General features: G+C 55.5%; 1 protein-coding gene across 9 annotated transcripts in view; it reads left to right on the top strand.

The window, feature by feature from the left end:
* JADE2 (jade family PHD finger 2) overlaps positions 1–19,981 on the top strand; it is a 52,384-nt gene that overhangs the window by 25,718 nt on the left and 6,685 nt on the right. For 8 of the 9 annotated variants that reach the window (XM_032628000.1, XM_032627998.1, XM_032628002.1 and 5 more), the window contains 6 exons: positions 2,698–2,858; positions 3,527–3,738; positions 5,204–5,371; positions 6,861–6,977; positions 8,232–8,696; positions 17,863–17,980. In XM_032628000.1, the coding sequence (XP_032483891.1) occupies positions 2,698–2,858; positions 3,527–3,738; positions 5,204–5,371; positions 6,861–6,977; positions 8,232–8,696; positions 17,863–17,980 (1,241 nt within the window). The remainder of the gene's footprint in view (positions 1–2,697; positions 2,859–3,526; positions 3,739–5,203; positions 5,372–6,860; positions 6,978–8,231; positions 8,697–17,862; positions 17,981–19,981) is intronic. The other variant, XM_032628001.1, reaches the window with a different exon arrangement.

Below are 19,981 nucleotides of genomic sequence, written 5' to 3'. Positions count from 1 at the left end.
AGGAGTGAGTCCTGCTTAGGCTCAGCCCAGCAGTCTGTCCTCTGTCCTTGATGTCAGTGTCAGGTGGTTCCAGAAACATCCGCCGGCCTGGGTGATTACTTGCAGATGCCTCCACACCAGCAGCTTGGCTTCAGTTGGTGTTGTACCTGTTGACATCAAGACGAGAGCATGTGTTCAGACAGCTTTGGCTTTACTAGGTACATTCCCCACATACACATGGCTGCTCTAGGCTGACAGGAGCCAGGCACTCCTGGACCATCCATTGCTCTTTGAAGAGGATAGACTGGAGGGGGAGGGATGCTCTCGTGGAGATATCTCTGTGCCCCATCTTTCCCTTTCTCCCTCCAGCCTGGTCCCTACATCTTCTGGGGTGCCTTCCACTGCACAGCCCTCATCTGGAAGCTAGCACGGCAGCCACCATGCTCAGAATTGTTATAGGAACTCTGTTCCTGAGAACTTGCTATGCTGAACCTGTTAACACTCATCTTCTCATTTAATTATCATATTGGCCCTCTAAAGGGCATATTGCTGTCCCCATTCTATAGATGAGGAAGTCAGGAAATTCTGGGGAATTCCCTGCCTGACCACCACCAGGACCTTGTGGGCTGGGCCGGGAAAACACAGGCCACGGGAACAAGCCCTGGGTTGCCCCTGTGTGTCCCAAAGAGAGTCTTACGCCCTGATCACCCTGGCTCGCCGACTCTGCCCTCCCCTGCTGCTACCCTGGCTCCCTCCATCCCTCTCTCCTTGCCCAGTCCTCCCTGGCCCTTGAGCAGGTCTTCCCACCTCACGGTCTGAAACTTCCCTGGATAATGAGAACCTCTCACTCTCAGATCATGAATTGAGGGAGGGCCTACACTGCTCCCTCAGTGTGGCAAAAAGACTCAGCTCAGGGAAAAACCAACCTCTGGTGTCTGTCTGGTCTCCTGGAGTAGAGAGCCCTCCCCTTCTCCAGATCCCAGCCCAGCCATCCACCTCCTCCCAGATGACCTCAGTCTTACTGGCTGCTGCTGAGACTGAGGCCTTGGCCTAGGGTAAGGTCTGTCCACCCTTGATAGGAGTGTTTCCTCCATAGTCAGAGCCAGAAGAGGCCAAACAGATGAAGATGAGAGCCCCAGGAAGTACAGGAAATGCCTTTTTTGTTGTGAGCCCTCTAACCTCAGCTTCCCAGAGAAAGGAATGTGATCTTGGCCCCAAGAGGTCTGGCCAGGTGGCAGCTGACTGAGCACACAAGTGTGGGTAGTTAGGCCAGTAGGTGGTGGGCATTTGGGCAAGAGTTATCCAAAACCCCAGCTAAGCGTATGCTGGGGGCACAAACAAAGCAGGGTCATGGCAAAATTACGGTGTTTTTCAAGGACTATGTTAATTTAAATAAGAGCCCCATGAGGAAAGGCAGAATTTTGTAGGACCAAGAGTACTAACATTCCTTCTATTTGGAGTGATCTGGGGGCCAGGGAGCATCACGTCATTATCTTTGCCTGAGACCTTCCTTAATCTGGGCATCTTGTGTGGGAAAAGGTGGTGCCAGGCCCTTTCCCTTTCTCCTCGTCTCCCTCAGTCTCCTCTGGGCCTCCCTCTTGCCTGGAGGCCATTCTGCCTCCCTGTCTCCTTCATCCTTCCTGCCCCCCTTGCTGACACCGGGGCATTTCCTGGAGCCCAGGAGCCCTCCCCACAGCTGAGCCACGTCTGTGCATCCAAAGCCCTGCCTTCTCCTCCCCAGTCGGCGCTGAGTCACAGCCCCTGGCAGCCCTGCCTTCGACCCCAGGAGGCCTCTCGGGCAAGTAAGGGGCCTCTCAGCCCTGGCAGGGCTGGCCAGATGGAGGCCAGGCTCCGCAGCAATAACCATGGCAACTGGTAGGGGGTGGGAAGAGCTGGCATTCTGAACTGGCATCAGGAACTGAGGGGCAGCACACAGCTGATCGAAGAGAGGAAGCTGTGCTCTCCCAAGGCAAAACACCCTCATTCCTATTCAGAAGAAGCAAAGTGTATATCTTAAAATACATACTCACACACATATAGTGCTTACTACATGCCAGGCACAGTTCTAAGAGCTCTACATGTATTTATCCATTTAATCCTCATGCCAACTGTAGAAGGTAGGTGCTGTTATCATTAGCCCATTTTCTGGGGCACAGAGAAGTTAAGTGGCTTACCCAGAGTCACACATTAAGTGGTGGAGCTGGACTTGGAGACCTCACCCTGCAGTCAGGGCACTTCCAAGCTGCCTCAGAGGCAGAGCCATGGCCCGAGGGTGGGCTGACCTGGAGTGTGACCCTGAGACTGTAGCAGGTGCATCCTCTTCACCCCAGAGGAGCCCTGGCCTCAGTGCCCCCGAGGCTATTGGTGGAGGAGGGGCCAGAGCTTGTGAGGGCCTGAAAATAATCCCTGGCTTCTCCCCAGCTTTGAGGGGTATGCTGAAGGACCTGGAGGCCAGCTGGCTCTATCCCCCTGGTCCCAAAGTGGCTGGCACTGGGCATTGCCCAGGACAGCACTTGGAATGCCTCCTACAGCCTCTGCAGGGTGGGCAGGTGGGAGGAGGGAATGGAAGGAGGTGGGCCCTGCTCGGCATCAAAGTCTCACACCTCACTTGCCCACTAGCTCCTCAGCCAGGCTGGCCAACTTACTAAAGGCCCCCGGACCCAGCAAGAGTAGCAGGCTGAGGGTACCCTCCCCTCACACCTTCTCTTGATTTCCTAGGATTCTTCCACCATTGGAAGGCCCCCCTACCCAGGTGTCCCCTAGCGGCTCCGAACTTGGTGAGGGCTCCCAGCCTGATTGGCCAGGGGGCAGCCGCTATGACCTGGACGAGATTGACGCCTACTGGCTGGAACTCATCAACTCGGAGCTCAGGGAGATGGGTAGGTGACCCGCCAGCTGAGAATGGGGTGGGGGCAGGCCAAGGAGGGTTTTCTTCTGAACCCCAGCACCCTCACCCTCAGAAGGGCAGTGGCCATGTGGGCTTTGGCACGCCACAGGTCTGGGGGGAAAGTCCCTGCTGCGTTACTGATCCCTGTGCTTCAATTTCTGTAGCTCTCAGATGGAGGCAATGATAGCATGTCATTTATACGGTTTGGGGGAATACTGTAGTAAGTGTGACTGTTGCATGAAGATTGAGTGAGTGCTAGGAGTCTAGGATTACAAATGGGGCCAGGGTCAGTTGGTATGGGCCTTCTGGCTGGAGCCCACCGTGTCCCAAGAAGGGCCAGCTCTGCCATATTCGGCCACCTTCCCAGGTCCCCCCCATACACATAGCTCGAGCAGTGGGTTCCCCACGGAGCCGGCTGCATCCCAGAGACACTTCATGGTATCTGTGTGTACACAAGCATGTGTGTGGTCGCAAGAAGTGTCTGAAGTCAACACCACACCAGGCCCCGGGGGCCTTTGAGGTTGCGTGGTCCAGCGCAGTCAGGTTTTGGACCATGGAGCTGGGGTCCTGAGGGTGCAACCAGTGAGTGGGTGGAAACCCTCCTGTACATCTGCCCTGAGAGGCCAGGCTCCTGACACCCTGCCCTGCTGTCCCTCACAGAGAGGCCAGAGCTGGATGAACTGACGCTCGAGCGCGTACTGGAGGAGCTGGAGACTCTGTGCCACCAGAACATGGCACGGGCCATCGAGACGCAGGAGGGGCTGGGCATCGAGTATGATGAGGATGTCGTCTGTGATGTGTGCCGCTCTCCCGAGGGTGAAGATGGCAACGAGATGGTCTTCTGCGACAAATGCAACGTCTGCGTGCACCAGGTAGGCAGCCCCCATCGCCGTCAGCATGCTGTGCGGGCAGGCCTCTGCCTGACCCGGTCACCCTGGCTGTAGGGGTGCTGCAGTACTGTGGGCATGGGCCCCTAAGAAGGAGGGCAAGGGGGTGGAAGGGAATGGCGTGAGTGCCCGTGGTGCGAGGGATACCCAGGGCCCCTCGGCTCAGCCCCCTCAGCCAGATTTGAGTAACGCCCATTGGATGGTCTTTCTGTCCTGTCCTGCCGGCCTCCCTCAGATCCTCCCCACTGAGCACCCTACCCCCTCCTCACCATCCTGACCTTACAACGAGGTAGCACAGTGTAGTGCTCGAGAGCAGAGCCTGGAGCCAGGCCACCTGGTTTCAAACCATGGCTCTGCCCTTTGCAAGGTATTTGATTTTGGGTAAGTTTCTTAATCTCTCTGAGCCTCTGTTTCCTCAAGTATAAATAAAAGTAAGTTGTTGTGAGGATTAAGTTCCTTACTATGAGTCATTTGGTTAGAACGGTATAGTAAGAGTTGTTCGTGTTTGTTAACAGTATTGGTATTATAAACCAGGTGCCGCCTGACCAGGCTCCCCTCTTCATCTTGGGCCCCAAGGCTATAGGTCTGGGGCATCTCTGGGCCTTGTTTGTAGAAGATGTAGAAGACCTGACAGGAACCCAGTGGACCCACTCTGGCCCTAACTTTGAGGCCCTCCCTTACCCACTTCTGCTGGAATAGCACCCAGGGAGCTTAACAGGGCTTCACCTGGCTGGCAGGTTGGTAGGCAGTGCACCACCCTCCTCATTCATCTATGTCCCTTATACCCAGCAGCTCTTAGATCCATAAGCCCTAGGTATTACCAGAAGGGTGCCCAATCACAGATCCCTGTGAAAAAAGATGAAAGCTCTGGGCCTTGTCCTCAGGCAGCATACATACCCAAATTTGTATTCAATTTTTTTTTTTTTTTAAAGCGGGCCTCTCGCTGTTGTGGCCTCCCCCGTTGCAGAGCACAGGCCCTGGACGCGCAGGCTCAGCGGCCATGGCTCACAGGCCCAGCCGCTCCACGGCATGTGGGATCCTCCCAGACTGGGGCGCGAACCCGTGTCCCCTGCATCGGCAGGCGGACTCCCAACCACTGTGCCACCAGGGAAGCCCTTGTATTCAATTTAAGGGTATTCATGGATGCCCCTGAAATCCATCACTGATTAGGAACCTCTGCCGAAGTGACTGACCTCCCAGCAGAGGGCAGAGCTGAGCCCTTTCACAGAGGACTGTGAGATGGTGAAATTTCAACGCACAGCCCACGCAAAGAGAATCCCTGGAGCCCTTGCATTATAGTCCCTTAGGAGATCTCTTTGGCAGAGATGAGTAGCAGTGTCACTCTGGAGCTCCTAGCTTGGGCTGGGGCTAGGACTGTTTGTAGCCAAATGCTGACCAGACGCAGATTGGCCAATGCCTCTGACCTGTGACCACCCTGCTCTTTCCCCAGGCATGCTACGGGATCCTCAAGGTGCCCACAGGCAGCTGGTTGTGCCGGACGTGTGCCCTGGGTGTCCAGCCGAAGTGCCTGCTCTGCCCCAAGCGAGGAGGAGCCTTGAAGCCCACTAGAAGTGGGACCAAGTGGGTGCACGTCAGCTGCGCTCTGTGGATTCCTGAGGTGGGCAGATGTGGGGCTGGGGCGGCCCTGGGGCACAGCCGTGGGGAAGTGGGTCTGAACAGAACTCAGAACCCCGACGGCAGAGCACTAGGAAAAGAAGGTGATGGGCCACGTTAAATGGCGGATCTCAGGTGTCGAGCCTGGGAAGAGCTCAGGCAGCAGCCCACAGGGAACTTTACCCATGGACCTAGGCAGAACTTGGGTGGCTATTTCCATGGGAAAATGGGATTATGAGCCACTGGAGGATCCAGGTGGTGTGAGAGCTGGACAGAAGTCAGGCAGCCGACTCTAGGGCAAAGCAGGTTGTGGGTCTACCCAAATCTAGGCGGTGGTCCCAACCAAAGTCAAGTGCTTTTTTTAAAATGAAAATAAGCCAAATGACCTAAAAGGAAATCAGGTGGGGAGCCTGATGAAAATTGGAGAGTAGGGCTGTGGCTGGAATGGGGGTGTGGGCTCAGGTCTGAGTCTGGGGGGGTACTATGGACGATGGGCGGAGCCCACAGTGAGTTAGCAGAGACCCTGGGCTCCTGTCTTACTTGAAATGTGAAATGCTGACATTCGCTGGCGTTTCAGCTCTCTCCCTGCTGTGTGCCCTGACCTAGAATGAGGCCCCACTCCAATGCTGCCTGTGCCCGGAAGCAAGCCAGGTGGCCCTGTCAGCAGGTGGCCCCTCCCCTTCCTGGGCTCGCAGTCTGAAAGTCCTTGCTGGGACCCACATCACAGGTTTCTGTGATCATAGTGGTTATGTCAGCAATAGTCACTCGCGGCCACATCAGCATCTTGAAGTCTGGGACTACTTCTGAGTATACCTGGTCTGGGCACATCAGGGACACAGGGGATCAACAAGGACCTACCGTGGGGGCTCTTTGGTTCAGGATCTCTGGGCGGGGGCCCTTTTTCCCTCCTCAGGCATGGGCAGTAGGAAGGCAAATGTACCCTGCCTCTGGGGCTGAGGAGTGGGCTGTGCCCAGGAGATGGGCATGGTTATAGCCCTGTCCCCATAGGAGGGGCTAAACAAAGGCACATCCCCCTTGGCCAGGAAAGCCCTGGAGGTCCCCAAGAAGAGATCCTACCATGGGGACCTATAGTCGCCACCCAGAAAAATAACTAAAATAAATTCAAGTTCTAATAAGAACTCTGAAGATGCTATTAACAAAGGCCTGAGGTACAAAAGAGAGGGGGACCTCGCATGTACTCATCTGCACATGGAAGCATCTCTGTCTTGAGACTCACATAGTCACAGGCACACATACACTCAGTCAGTTACACACACGGAAGCGTACTCTCCCAGTCACAGTTTAAGCCTAGCCGCTATAGAGCACACACTAACACAACATGGTCAACTTGGGAAGTCAGGAAGGACTTGGGACTCTCCCACTGCCGTGTCTGCCCACCACCTGGTTTCAGCAGACAGGCCCCCCATTTAGGTGATCCCTGGAGGCAGGCTGGGGATGAGAGGCCTGATGCAGCTCCCTGTGTCCTGCCCCAGGTCAGCATCGGGTGCCCCGAGAAGATGGAGCCCATCACCAAGATCTCGCATATCCCAGCCAGCCGCTGGGCTCTGTCCTGCAGCCTCTGCAAGGAGTGCACGGGCACCTGCATCCAGGTACACAGCCCCTTCACCCCGCTGCTGCCCGGGAGCCCATGTAGGAGCCAGCTACACAGAGGGGTGTGTCTGGGACACTCTGTAAAGCAGGCCACTGCCAGCACCCTCCACCTGCCCCATGTTGCTACAGACAGAAGCACTGATGTGCCTGGGACAGGGACCAGAGCCAGCACCCCACCTGCCGGGCACTCCTCCATCCCTAGTTCCACTAGGCATGGGTCACAGGCCTGGGGAGCCAGGCTCACCACCCCGTTACAGTACTGAGGGGGCTTTCCCCAAGAGCAAGGGTCTGTGGGCTTAATAAATACATTGACCTCTCTTCTGATGTCAAACTTGACATGTAAGAGGGGTAAGAATCAAACTTTTCCTCCAACTAAACTAACAGGCTCTCCCTACACGTGGCAGGGCTGTGTTAGTTTGTTGACAGTAACGGTTCCCAAATTCTAGGGCGTATCAGTATTACCCAGAGGACTTGTTAAAACACAGATTGCTTGGCCTACCCCCCAGAGGTCCTAATTCTGTAGATCTGTAGGTGGCGCTGAGAATTTGCATATTTCTAGCAAGCTCCCGTGTGATATTGATGCTCCTGGCCTATAGGTTGGGAAGTGGGAGGGTCATCCTTTCTCTCCCTTGTCTCTTCAGGAACAGTTGTCATTGTAAACACTAGATGTACTTCCACTCATTTATAAGACTTTCAGAATGGTTTGTGAGTGCAGCGTAAACGGCCACTAATATTTCGATGGGTTATTGCTGAAACAGTTGTCAGCTACCCACAGGCATCATCCCAGGTAACTCAGGCCCTGAGTTGGCCCTAACTGACTGGACAGGAGAAGAAGGAAGGGACCCAACTCCAACCCCTCTTCCCAGAGGACAAGGGAGGGGCACAGCTCCCCATCTTAGATAACATTGCAGGAGCAGAGGAGGCAGGGACCCATCAACAGCCTCTTTCTTTCGATGCCTCAGATCCAAAGTCGTTGTCCGCACAGAAGTGCAGCTTGTCCCCAGAGGGATTGTCAGTCATCTGATTGTTGACTTCCCCAGGGTATATGATGCTGTCCAGCTCCCCCAGAGCTCCCCTTCCCATCTTCCATGACTCCCTCCACAACCTGCAGGATGTTGGCAGCCCATGCCATTTTGTTTAGGGTCTCGCCAGCATTCTGCATTCTCAGTGTAACCCTGGGGGATGCCCCACATTGTTCTTCCCTCCCACCAGGGCTCCCTTCATACCTCACGCTGCCCTTCCTCTCCCTCTAGTGTTCCATGCCTTCCTGCGTCACGGCATTCCACGTCACATGCGCCTTTGACCACAGCCTGGAAATGAGGACTATATTAGCAGACAACGACGAGGTCAAGTTCAAGTCGTTCTGCCAGGAGCACAGTGATGGGGGCCCACGGGGTGAAACCACGTCCGAACCCGTGGAGCCCAGCCCAGCCAGCGAGGACCTGGAGAAGGTGACCCTACGCAAGCAACGGCTGCAGCAGCTGGAGGAAGACTTCTATGAGCTGGTGGAGCCAGCTGAGGTGGCTGAGCGCCTGGACCTGGCTGAGGTGCTGGTCGACTTCATCTACCAGTACTGGAAGCTGAAGAGGAAAGCCAACGCCAACCAGCCACTGCTGACGCCCAAGACTGACGAGGTGGACAACCTGGCCCAGCAGGAGCAGGACGTCCTCTACCGCCGCCTGAAGCTCTTCACGCACCTGCGGCAGGACCTGGAGAGAGTGAGTCCCCCTGCCGCCCCCCAACCCGCCTGCCCGGTGGGCAACCCAGGAGGCCTTTCCACCCCTCCCTCACTGCCCTGGAGCAGCCGTGGTTCACCAGGATTCACATTGTGAGCTCTGGCCAAGGCGCTGAGGGCCTCGGGGTCTCAGACAGGGTTGGGGTAACTGAGCGTTTGTAGAACAGGGGAGGATCCAGCTCTGAGGTCTCTGAGTCCCTCTCGTCCCAGCCCTTTTGCAGGCCTGGTGAAGGGTGGGGCCCCTGCCAGGACTGTGAGGCTGGGAAACACCAGGGCTGGGGCAAGGACCCAAGCTCCTGACTCCTGGTGGTCTCTGTGGGCCCTGCCTGGTCCCAACACACGTGCTTTGCTTAGAGTCGGAGGCAGGGGAGGAGCTGGGAGTCACAAGTGAGTTGAATCGGTGTAATAAGCACGTGCTGGGCCAAAGCAGGGAAGACAGGTGTGAGTGCAGCTCCTGGGGGTGCTGGGTAGAGGAAACAGTGTGAGCAGAGGCACGGGCTGGAGACCAGCTGAGGCCTGTGTGGAGTGGAAGGATGGGGCTGCGTGGGTGGACCAAGGTGTGTCTGGAAGCTGCAGAAGTGTTCTAAGCGGGGACTCTCCTGCTGTGGCTGCAGATTCCAGATGCTCACCCTGGAGGTGGAATCACGGGGCCCAGATGGAGTGAGTGCGTTGGCCAGAAGCCCTCAGCTGTGCCCTGGGAGGCAGGGGATCTTGCCTTGGTCCAGGCGCATCGCTTTGGGGGCTGAGTGAGATGAGGAAGATGTGCAGACACCTCGGTTTTGGGCTGGGCCGTGGAGGTTGGGGACCAGTGAGAGTTGCTTTCCTAGAGCCTGGAGGCCCCCCAGAGCCTCTAATGCCTGCTGTTCCTCCCAGAAAGAAGGGGAAAGAGTCCTGCCTTCTGTGGAGTGTGCCCTTGAACTTGGCTTTTTTGGTACCCCTCCCCTGACTCCTCCAGCTGATAAAGTACCACCCCCCAAGTTGGGGGCACCCCAAGGATGAAGCAGGGTGTCCCAAGCCCTTGATCTAGTCCTCTGAACCCCAGGTTCCGTTCTGGCCTCTCCTCTGGGTGACATTCAGTTCTAGGATTCGGAGTACGAGGGGTCATGTCAGGGGGACACAGACTCACATGCCTGCCCGCTGCCCAGGCCATGCTGGGAAACAGCCGGGGTGGAAGCATCAAGGGGGCTTTGTGTGACTTAAGGCAAGCTGCTTTACTTAGGCATGTCTCAGTTGGCGAGTCTGTAGAATATGGTTAGAGCAATTCAGCAGATGTTGTGCTGTGGGCAGGGCGGGGCGGGACAGGGGGGCATGGAGGTGGAAGCTCTGAAACTGGACCCGGCTTCTCCACCCTCCTGCACCCCACGCATCTGCCCTGAGGCCTGGTCACGTGGAAATGACCCTGCTGGCCTGGGAGGGAGCTTACTGCCTGGCAGCCAGCCTGCCACCAGGTCAGAAGGTGGGGGGCAGGGGGATCACCAAATGTCCACGGTTCCAGCCAGGACAGAGAGCAGGGCCACCTACACTGCAGTCACCGCTTCCTGGGTAGCCCAGCCTCCTGTCTCCCAGGGCCATCAGGTACAAATCCTTCCGAGACCAAAACTGCTTCCACACTTGTCCTCAGGCCACCCTCGAGTCTCCACCCGCAGGGTCTCGAGTACAGACACCCTGCTTTTAGCCCTCCTGTTTCCAAACGACTCATCACATCTGACCTCCCTGGTCTGTGCTGCTCAGCCCACATGTCTGGCCCTGGCTAGGCTGCGTGGAGAGGTCAGGGGACGGGCTCACCTATTGAACCATCATCCTGGAAAAAGAGATGAGAGGTAGATATTGCCATCCATAAGGAGCAGATGGGGAAGGTGGGGCTCAGAGAGGTGAAGAAAGCCTTGGAGGAATGTGTGTTTTCTAGAGTTGAGTTGAATTGGGGCCTGAATAGGAGAGGAGTTTGTCAGAGAGTTGTTGGCTTATTCTCTATTCTGTACATTTCCTGGGCAAAAGTACCCCCTTATCAGTCCCCCGACCTCTCGACCCCATTGTCAACTGGTACAGGTGAAGCCAGGGGCTGAGGTTGTCATGGGCTAGGATACTGAGGTAGCTCTGGGGCTCCTGGGTCTGTGCCTCACAGACCCCTTTGGTTGAGGCACAAAGCCCTCCAGGTGTGAGTTGGTCCACTCTTCCCCAGGAAGAGGAGGCAGGGCCAGCCTTGGAGTCTGTGCAGCTTCTCAGGGTTCAGGAGGGCCCTGTCAAAATGCTGCTTCTCCAGCAGCCTCCAGGCTGGGCTGAGGGGCACCAGCTGAGTGCAAGGCCAGGGAGTGCACAGCCCTGGCAGGCTGAGGAGAGGAAGTCCTACAGCCATGCGCCAGTTGACCCCCTCCGGTCCAGCCTCAGATCTTTTCACGGCCATGCGTTGGTGACTCGAGTGAGTGAACAGGGCCGAGAACTATGCCATGGGGGAGGCTTTCTGCAAAGACCCATGACTGTTGGTGGCCTGGCCAGCAGGCCCAGTCTCTGACCATGACCCTGTGCCAACAGTCAAGAGTATCCAGCCTGTCTCTGGGCACCACGCCAGCTTGGGCTGGATGCATTGAGGATTCAAGGCAGGGGTTGAGACTGAGGCTGTGTGTAGCCTGGGTCTACATTCAGTTCCAGCACTTCCAGCTTTGTGCCTTCTGAGTTATAGTTTCTACTTCTCTGAGTTTCAGTTTCCTTTCCTGTAAAATGGGAATAAGGATCTAGCTGACCTTAGATCCCAGGAAAGATAGGGGATAGAGCTTAGCACACTACCGTCCATTGTTAGTGGTGGTTACTGTTGCTGTTCTGTGTCTTAGAAGGGTGGGCTGCTCAGATGGCGGCCTCCAGGGAGGACTGAAAGGGCAGGCCCAGTGCTAAGGCCCAGGAATCATGCATCCTCCCTGATTGATTTGCCTCCCAAGGCAGGAGTTTTGCTGAGAGAAGCAGGGGTCATGCTACCACCAGCATGAAATCCCATTTTACGGTCAGCCTAGAAGATATGCTCTCCTAAGATTTCAGCCTTAGGCCTCAGCTGTGGCAGACAGCACAGGAAGGCATGGCTACTGCAGCCTCCCAGAGTTATTCACAGCTGACAAAAAAATTGCAGCTCTGATGATCAGCGATCAGCCCAACAAACACCGGTTGGTGTCCCCTAGCAACTGTGCTGGTGGTTTGGGCTACGTGGGGCCTCACTGCCTGTGGCTCTGGATCTGGTTACCAGGAGTTTATTGAAGGTTTCACCTGGCCTGAGAGGAGCCGAGAGGGCAGGGGCAGCTTTCAGACACACACACACACACACACACGCGCCCCAGGGGATGGACATGTAGGAACTCCCCATAGCTCTCTCCAGGAGAGGAAGGTCCTGCCCTCCCCCACACTCGCCACCTGCTTCCTCAGCAGTTGTCACACCTCGTTTACTCTGTCCTCAGTGCCTGGGTTGTGTCTCCTTGACCTCCCACCAAAGCCTGTCTTGTCCCGGGCAGCCGTGGCCTCCAGCCTCCAGCTCGTCAACCCCATGGCTCCCAACTCTAGGATTTTTTCCAACCCGTTAGCCCCTCCACCCACTCAAAGCCTGTCACCCCCTCCAACTGCTTTGGGTCAATAGCCCCGAATCCCCAATCCCCCTTCTTCACCACAGTCTCCCATTCTCCCTGCTCAGTTCCTCCTTCACTGTCCCCTGCTTTCTTCACTCCCACCCCATGTGGCATTAGCTCACTGCCAGTCCCTTGCACCTGTGCAAAGGCCACACCCCAGGCAGAGCCTCACCCAGTAGGAGGCACTCAGCCCACCAGGAGCGATCCTATAGCAGTGAGCAAGTGAGCCCCCCAGGGTGCCTGCCAGCCAGCCTTGGTGGGACACTAGCCAGCAGCATTCTGGGCTCCCCCATTACCACCTGTCTGCACCCCTGCCCCCCTCCCTCAGGGCTCCCCCGTCTCTTAGCAGACCTCACCTCCTGTTCCTCAGACCAGAACCCTCCAACTCCTTGCCCGGTGGTGCCCTCTGTACCCGTTCTCTGCCCTTTTCTCCCATGTCCTCCCCTCCCCGCCCCCCAGGGATTTCTTTCCAGCCCACACCCCGCAGCACAGGAGTATCTATCTTGTCTTCACCCCTTCTCCGTCTCCAGGATTCCTCCAGTGTCCGAATTCATTTTACCTTCTCCCATCTTCAAAAGCAAGTCCTCCCTCCCCGTGTCCCTCTAGTCATGGGTTTCTCACCCTTGTTACTCTCTCTCCTTTTCTGTCATCCCTCACTGTTCTTACTTCCTTGCTTCTCACTCTGCCTAGGCTCCTGCCACCACCATATTCCAGAACCTTCCACCAGGGCCACCTACAGCCTCCATCTCCCATTTCTCCATCCTCATCCCCCAGCCTTCTCAGCAGTGGTTGCCACAGTCAAGCATGCCCTTGGTCTTGAAACACTTTTCCTGTGGATGCTCTGACCAGATTCCCCCCGATACCCCAGTTCTGCTCCCTCTCTGAGTCCTGGTTGCCACAGTCAAGCATGCCCTTGGTCTTGATACACTTTTCCTGTGGATGCTCTGTCCAGATTCCCCCCGATACCCCAGTTCTGCTCCCTCTCTGAGTCCTGGTTGCCACAGTCAAGCATGCCCTTGGTCTTGATACACTTTTCCTGTGGATGCTCTGACCAGATTCCCCCCGATACCCCAGTTCTGCTCCCTCTCTGAGTCCTCCTTGGTCCCAGTGATCATTCACCACACTAGGTCTGACCTCTCCTTGCGCATCTGCTCCACAGCTTTACTCCCCATCAGGAGGCTGGCTCCAGCCCACACCTCCCTCCCCACCTCCAGCATCTCATGCCCAGTATCCCCTGTCCCCACCACAACCTCCCCAGGCTCCATGAATGCCCCCTACACTGGTCCATTCTAGCTCAAGATAACTGGCTGGGAGTCCTCCCTGCCCCTCTCCTCTCCTCAGCCCACATCCAGGTTCTCTTTGCAAAACTTGCTGTTATCAAAACAATTTTATCAAAAAGTAAAACCTGCTTTTATTACTGATCCCTGCTCTAGTTCAGGGGGACTTTTCCGCTTGATTCTATTTTGTACTCTTTGATTTTTTTTTTTTTTAAAGAGAACATTTTGTCTTTATAATAAGAAAAAAACAATGTAAGAAGTCTGATAGCCTGGGTGGGCTTCTAAGGTGGTATCTATAGTTTTCCCCAAAAGCCATCATGGAAGAGGAATTTTACAACATTCAGTAACATGTAGCTATATTACCAAGAATCTTGGGAGAAATAAGAGGAGTAATTGATGATTCCAGGGTGAAGTGGGAATGAGGGGTCACAATGTGACCAAAGTACCAACCAGAGAATGTTGGCACCATTGGGATTCTCACAGAATCTTCCGTAGCAGGAATCTCCAGACATAAGTGATTGTGTAATATATGTGCCCTTATCATGGAAAGAAAATTGAGCATTTACCTCCAATATATTGTATTTTTAGTATCTCATTTATATCTTCCATGGTCTGTTATAAAAGCAAACCTAATCAGAATTTCTAATTGCACCCAAAAAAACCCCCAAACACTGGAAGTTCTAATATTTTCTTCCTATAACTGTGATGAGCTATCAAAATCAATAATAGCCCATGCAGCTCACTTTGGAGGCCCTTGGCCTAGGACAGTAGTTCTCAGGTTCCATGGTGCTATGTAAAATGTATATTTGAGGGCCCCCGCCTCCAGAGAGTTTGATGTTCCCCCAAGCCTGGGAATCTGTATTTTTAACCAGCCACCCCAGGGATTTGGGGGTAATCTTGGCCAGTAATTCATTTGAGCCTGCTTTAAGAAACCTTGCTCTAGTGTTTCGAAAAGATAAAAAAAGAAAAGAAAGAAACTGCATCTGTTTTTGTTTGTTTTCGGTACACTGACCTCTCACTGTTGTGGCCTCTCCCGTTGCGGAGCACAGGCTCCAGATGCGCAGGCTCAGCGGCCATGGCTCACGGGCCCAGCTGCTCCGCGGCATGTGGGATCTTCCCAGACCAGGGCATGAACCCATGTCCCCTGCATCGGCAGGCGGACTCTCAACCACTGCGCCACCAGGGAAGCCCTACATCTGTATTTTAATAGGAAGTAGACCTTGGCTGATCTGTTTTTAGGCTGGAAATATTGAATGGTTTGTTCTTAGGCCTCCAAAGTAGCCACGAATCCATCCACCTCTCTTCATCCCTACTGTCCCCATGCGTACTTGGCCACATGACTGCCAGGAGGAAAGAGACGAGGATATGAGGAGGATAAGGTTGGGCTGTTTAGATGTGGTGGACCGGAATGCCCTCTGGAGGTGATATTTGAGCCAAGACCTGAAGGATGAGGTCTAGCCTTGGGAAGAGAGGGTTGAAGAGCATTTGGGGCCAAGAGTTGAATGTATATCAAGGCCCCAAGGCAGAAGTGGGCTGGACACAGAAAGAAAGGGACTGGAGGACAGTGCGGCTGGACGTTGGAGAACTGTGGGACATAGACTGTGAGGATGACAGTGGGAGGTCAGATTGGGCAAGGCTCTGAGCTGTGGCTCTGGTTTTTTTAAGTGTGACAGGAAGAAAACTATATCTGTTTCCTAGGGCTACTGCGACAAAGTACTACAAACTCTGTGGCTTTAAACAACATAAATTTGTTTTCTCACAGTTCTAGAGGCCAGAAATTCTAGATCAAGGTGTTGGCAGGGTTGATTCCTCCTAGAGGCTCTGAGGCTGAAACTCTCCATACCTCTCTCCTAGCTTCCGGTGGTTGCTGGCAACCCTTGGTGGTGTTCTGTGACTTGTAGACCCATGACTCCAGTCTCTGTCGTCACATGGCATTCTCTCAGTATGTCTTCACATGGCCTTTTATAAGGACATTAGTCATTGCATTTAGGGCTCACTCATATCCAGTGTAATCTTAACTAATTACATCCAAGGTTCCAGGAGGACATAAATTTTGGGAAAGGACACTATTCAACCCAGTGCAGAATCTATTGGAGGTTTCAAGGGGAGGAGGATTTACATTTTAAGATTTACATTTGTATTTCAAGAATATTGCTCCAGGATAGCAGAGAGGTCAAAACAGCTGGCTGTCCAGGTGAAGATGATGGGGGTGTCCAGGAGGTGGAGGAAGCTGTTGGGATGGGAGGGAGTCAGGTTCACCAGGAACAGGAATTCCCTGTGGTATTCCAGTCCAGTGGTTAGGACTCCACGCTTTCACTGCATGGGCCCAGTTTCGATCCCTGGTCGGGGAACTAAGATCCCGCAAGCTGTGCAAAGCGGCCAAAAAAAAAAGTTCACCAGGAAGGACTGATGGGACATACTGATGGATCAGCTGTGGAGCAGATGAGGAGGGGCTGGGTCCTTAAGGATGACTCCTGGGTCTCAGCACTTACACATCCCTGCTCCCTGGTCCCCACCACCACCCACATCCTTCCACAGTTCCCCCTGACCAGGCTCAGTCAGGCCTCAGAGCCTGACACTCTAGCCACAAGGCCTTGCTCTCCTCTCCCCTACCTGGCCTTACTCTGGGTTCTTGTCTTCAGCCTGTGTCCCTCTGTGATCACCTCCCACCTGGCCTATCTGCCCCTTTCTCCAGGGAACCTTCTCACCACCCCCAAGTCTGGGTCAGGGCTGCCTGGGTCAGTACTTGGTCAGCATCTCTCTGCTCTGCTGGGCAGCAAGCTCTCAGAAGAAAGGGGCCCTGGTGGCACTGCTCGTAGCTGAGCCCAGGGCCCAACACAAGCCTGTGCTTAGGGACATGTGGGGGGAGTCCAGGATCTGCAAGGAAGTCAGACGGTGCCAGTGAGCTGAAGCAAGGGCAGGCTGGGCCAGGTGGCTGCCCCTTGGGGAGGTGCTGGCCACAGGAGAGCCTGGTGTTCACAGTCTAGGCTGGGGTGCGGAGTACTGCTGAGAGTCCTTGCAGAACCTGTTCTCCAGAGGCCTGCTAGCCTGGTTCAGGTGTTCCGGGGTCTCCTTCACGACTAGACTCAGGAAGGAGAGGAGGAGGCCCACGCCAGCAGAGGTCTGATGACGGCTACCCCAGGGCAGTAGAAGTGATGGTCATGACAACAGGCAGGGGCTCTGGAACTCTCAAGTCATGCCCAGGCAGTTAAGGATATGGAGACTGAACTCAGCCTTGAAGACGGAACCCAGCTGGAGGTAGAATCTGGTGGGACCCGGGATTCCAGTTCCGCACTTTCTGGCCAGCTGTCCCTGTTGCTGCTGGAGACTGTGACCTAAGCTGAAGAAGTGCCAGAGCAAGGCAGTGTCCTGACGGGGAGGAGGCCTGGTCTTGGTCCCAGAGGTGTGATGTACCCTGAGAGCAGCCGGTGAGGGATGGCACGCTGGGCAGAGGGAGGTGCCAGGTGGCCAGGGAGCAATGTGGCGCATCCTTCAGGTGCTTCTAGACCAGTCACAGGGTGGGCCCTGTCCCATGGGCTAAGCAAGCTGGTCTCCCAGGCCCTAAGGGGCTCTTCCTAGCTGGCCTAAGGGAGTCAGAGAGGCCCTGCCCTTCCCCACGAGGAGTTCTGTCTCTAGCCGACCGAATATGGCCGAGTGCACTTGGGCCCTTGACCAGAGCAGCTGTGGGCCTGGCTCAGGGCCAGTGCAGCAAGTGGACACGGGTCAGCTGCGGGCTGGACCGCTGTGCATCAGGCAGGCACAGCCTGTCCGCTCAGAGCTCTTCTGCTGGAGCGCTCTCTACTCATGTGCTGGTCATTCGTGTCTCAGGATAGGAGGTGGTTTTTGCCGGGGTGCTTGTGGCTAAAGTTTCTTCAATGGAAGGAAGGCTTGGACGGGAGCCAAGGGGTGAACTTGGTGATCTCTCGAGGTCCCCACAAGCCTTGGGGCACTGTGTATACAGGGCAGGGCACCACGTTGGAAGGGCTTTGGGCACTGGCATGACTCAGCCCGGAAGTTTAGGCCAAGAAGAGGAAGGCAGTCGCCCGCCTGAGCTCCGCAGATGCTCTCCCTGCTGGCTGTGATCCGAAACACAGCCTTGGCCCCGTGGTTTGGATCAGAGTGTTGCAGCTCAGGGCTGAGGATGCATTCAGGGCCTGGGTATTGATTCCCAGATGTCCTGGGCAGGTTAGGCAGTGGTGGCCCCTCAGAGCTAGGAGGTCCAGGTGGTTGCTTATGAATAAGGTGGAAAACCTCTCTTGTGTTTCCTCAGGTTAGAAATCTGTGCTACATGGTGACAAGGCGCGAGAGAACGAAACACGCCATCTGCAAACTCCAGGAGCAGATATTCCACCTGCAGATGAAACTTATTGAACAGGATCTGTGTCGAGGTAGGCGTCCCCCCTGCTGGCCGCCGCCACCCCTCCTCTGCACACCCTCAAGGGGCTGGGTCCCAGTGAGGATGTGCGTCTTCGGGGCCCGATGCGGCATGTGTACAGGGTCAGGGGCCACGGGCCCCCACCCCTACCCTCTGTATCCAGTTAGTAGGCCCAAGTGGGGCCCTGCCGGGGGTCCTAGGTGTGTGTTGGCAGGCAAGGAGCCAAAGATGCAATGTGGGCTTCGGACCTGCCCTCGTGGAGCTTTCTGGTTCACAGGGCGCTCAGGCGGTGCTGGGCCATAGTGGTTCAGGAGGAAATTGCATGTGAACAGGTACAAACCAGGAGTCCCAGCACCTCTGTGCTGGTGCTGGGGCAGGAAGGGCCCAAGCTGGCGAGCTTCCCTGAACCCCTGTGTGCCTGCGTTTCGATTCTGAAGAAGGCAGCTCTTACGCTTTTGCCATCACGTGCATTTAACAGATCCGGAAGTCAAAGGTCAAAGAAGCTCTGACAGCGGTCTTACTTATTAGCTGTGGATATTGCTGGACAGTAGGGCCCTGCCTGGACTGTTTACATGTTAAGGAAGGCAGGGCTTAGCCCAGAAAATGGTACTCTAATGTGGAATTCTGTGCAGCAGAAATAGCTGGATGGGGAGATTTTTAAGCCAGGGGCTGCCACTGCCAACTCGGCCTGTGGGTCAGGCTGGGCCGGGAGTAGAGGGAGGAGAGCTGCCCGGCCACCACCAGAGCCAATGACTGAGAACCTGCTACTGCCCCACCCCCGCCCAAGAGCTGAGCTGCCTCGACTGCGCTTTGGAATCACCACCTACTCTGGCCCCAGAAGCCAGCACTGCCCAGGACAGGTGCTGGGTCATGGTGGGTCACAGCCATGCAGAGGTCAGGGCTGACTGTGTACCTCAAGGACCATGGCAGCTTCCTGGCTGCCCAACCTTTCCAGGCTCCCTCTCATCTGTCGGTTCCTTCGGCGAGCGCTGATTGAGTATAGACGGGATGCCGGGCTCTGTGGCGGGCACTGCGAGTACCCTGCCATGGACTGAATGGACAGGCTTCCTGTCCTCGTGGAGCTCACCGTCTGGAAAGACAAAGGAGAGTGGTGTCCAAGGGGCTGCCGTTGGCGCCAGTGCAGGGACAGAGGTATCAGGGTTGGCTTCATGGTGGTGGTGTTGCCGGAACACCTCAGCCTTCTTAGGACTCACTATGGCCACACCTCCAACTGCAGGAAGGCAGTGGAGAGTGGTAAGGTATGCCGTCACAGGCACAGGATTCCAGAACCACGGTCAGGAGCTTGGAGGGTCGGCATCCCCGCATTGAGCTGGAGACATTCGCAGCTCCTAGACCGGAGTGGCAGCAACAGGCCACCTTTTGGTCAGGGCAGGGCATTTGGAGAGAAGATTAGTTGGCTTCTGAAGCTGATGCCCTCAGTGTTGTGACGCTTGACCCGTGGGGTGAGACATGGGCTACAGGCATATTGCTGAGGCCTGTCTGGCCAGAGGGCTAGAGAAGGTTTCCCAGGGGCAGTGTATTTAAGCTGTGAGCTGAACCAGGTGAAGGACAGGGCAAGGAAACTGCATATTTGGAGACCTGGAGGCCAGAGCTGTCTTGTTAGAGAAACTGGAAGGAAACTGGCATATCTGCAACTAGGGCAGAAGGAAAATGTCTGAAGTGAGGCCGAGGGGTTGCCAGGGTCAGATGTGCAAGGTCTTGTGCCCTTGGAAGGAGCTCAGGCCATGGTGAGGGCAGTGGGGGACTTGAGAAGCCCCTCTCTGAAGTATGTAGGCACCGGTCCCAAGTGATAGATGAGAAGACTGAGGCCTGGCCTGAGGTTACACAGGGAATTAACAGCAGAGCTGGGAAGATTCCCGGAGTTGGGGCCACACTCCTCAACCTTCTCTTAAACGCTTACTCAGGAAGCTCTCCAGCCTCTGGCTGAGAAGCTGGGAGAAGATTCCTGGCAGCTCCCCACCACAACATGTCCCTCCCCTGCTCCATTGTGTTC

This window comes from Phocoena sinus, chromosome 3 (assembly GCF_008692025.1).
Source record: "Phocoena sinus isolate mPhoSin1 chromosome 3, mPhoSin1.pri, whole genome shotgun sequence".
In the NCBI taxonomy this organism is placed as follows: Eukaryota; Metazoa; Chordata; class Mammalia; order Artiodactyla; family Phocoenidae; genus Phocoena; species Phocoena sinus.
This window is presented reverse-complemented; position numbering and strand designations above follow the sequence as displayed.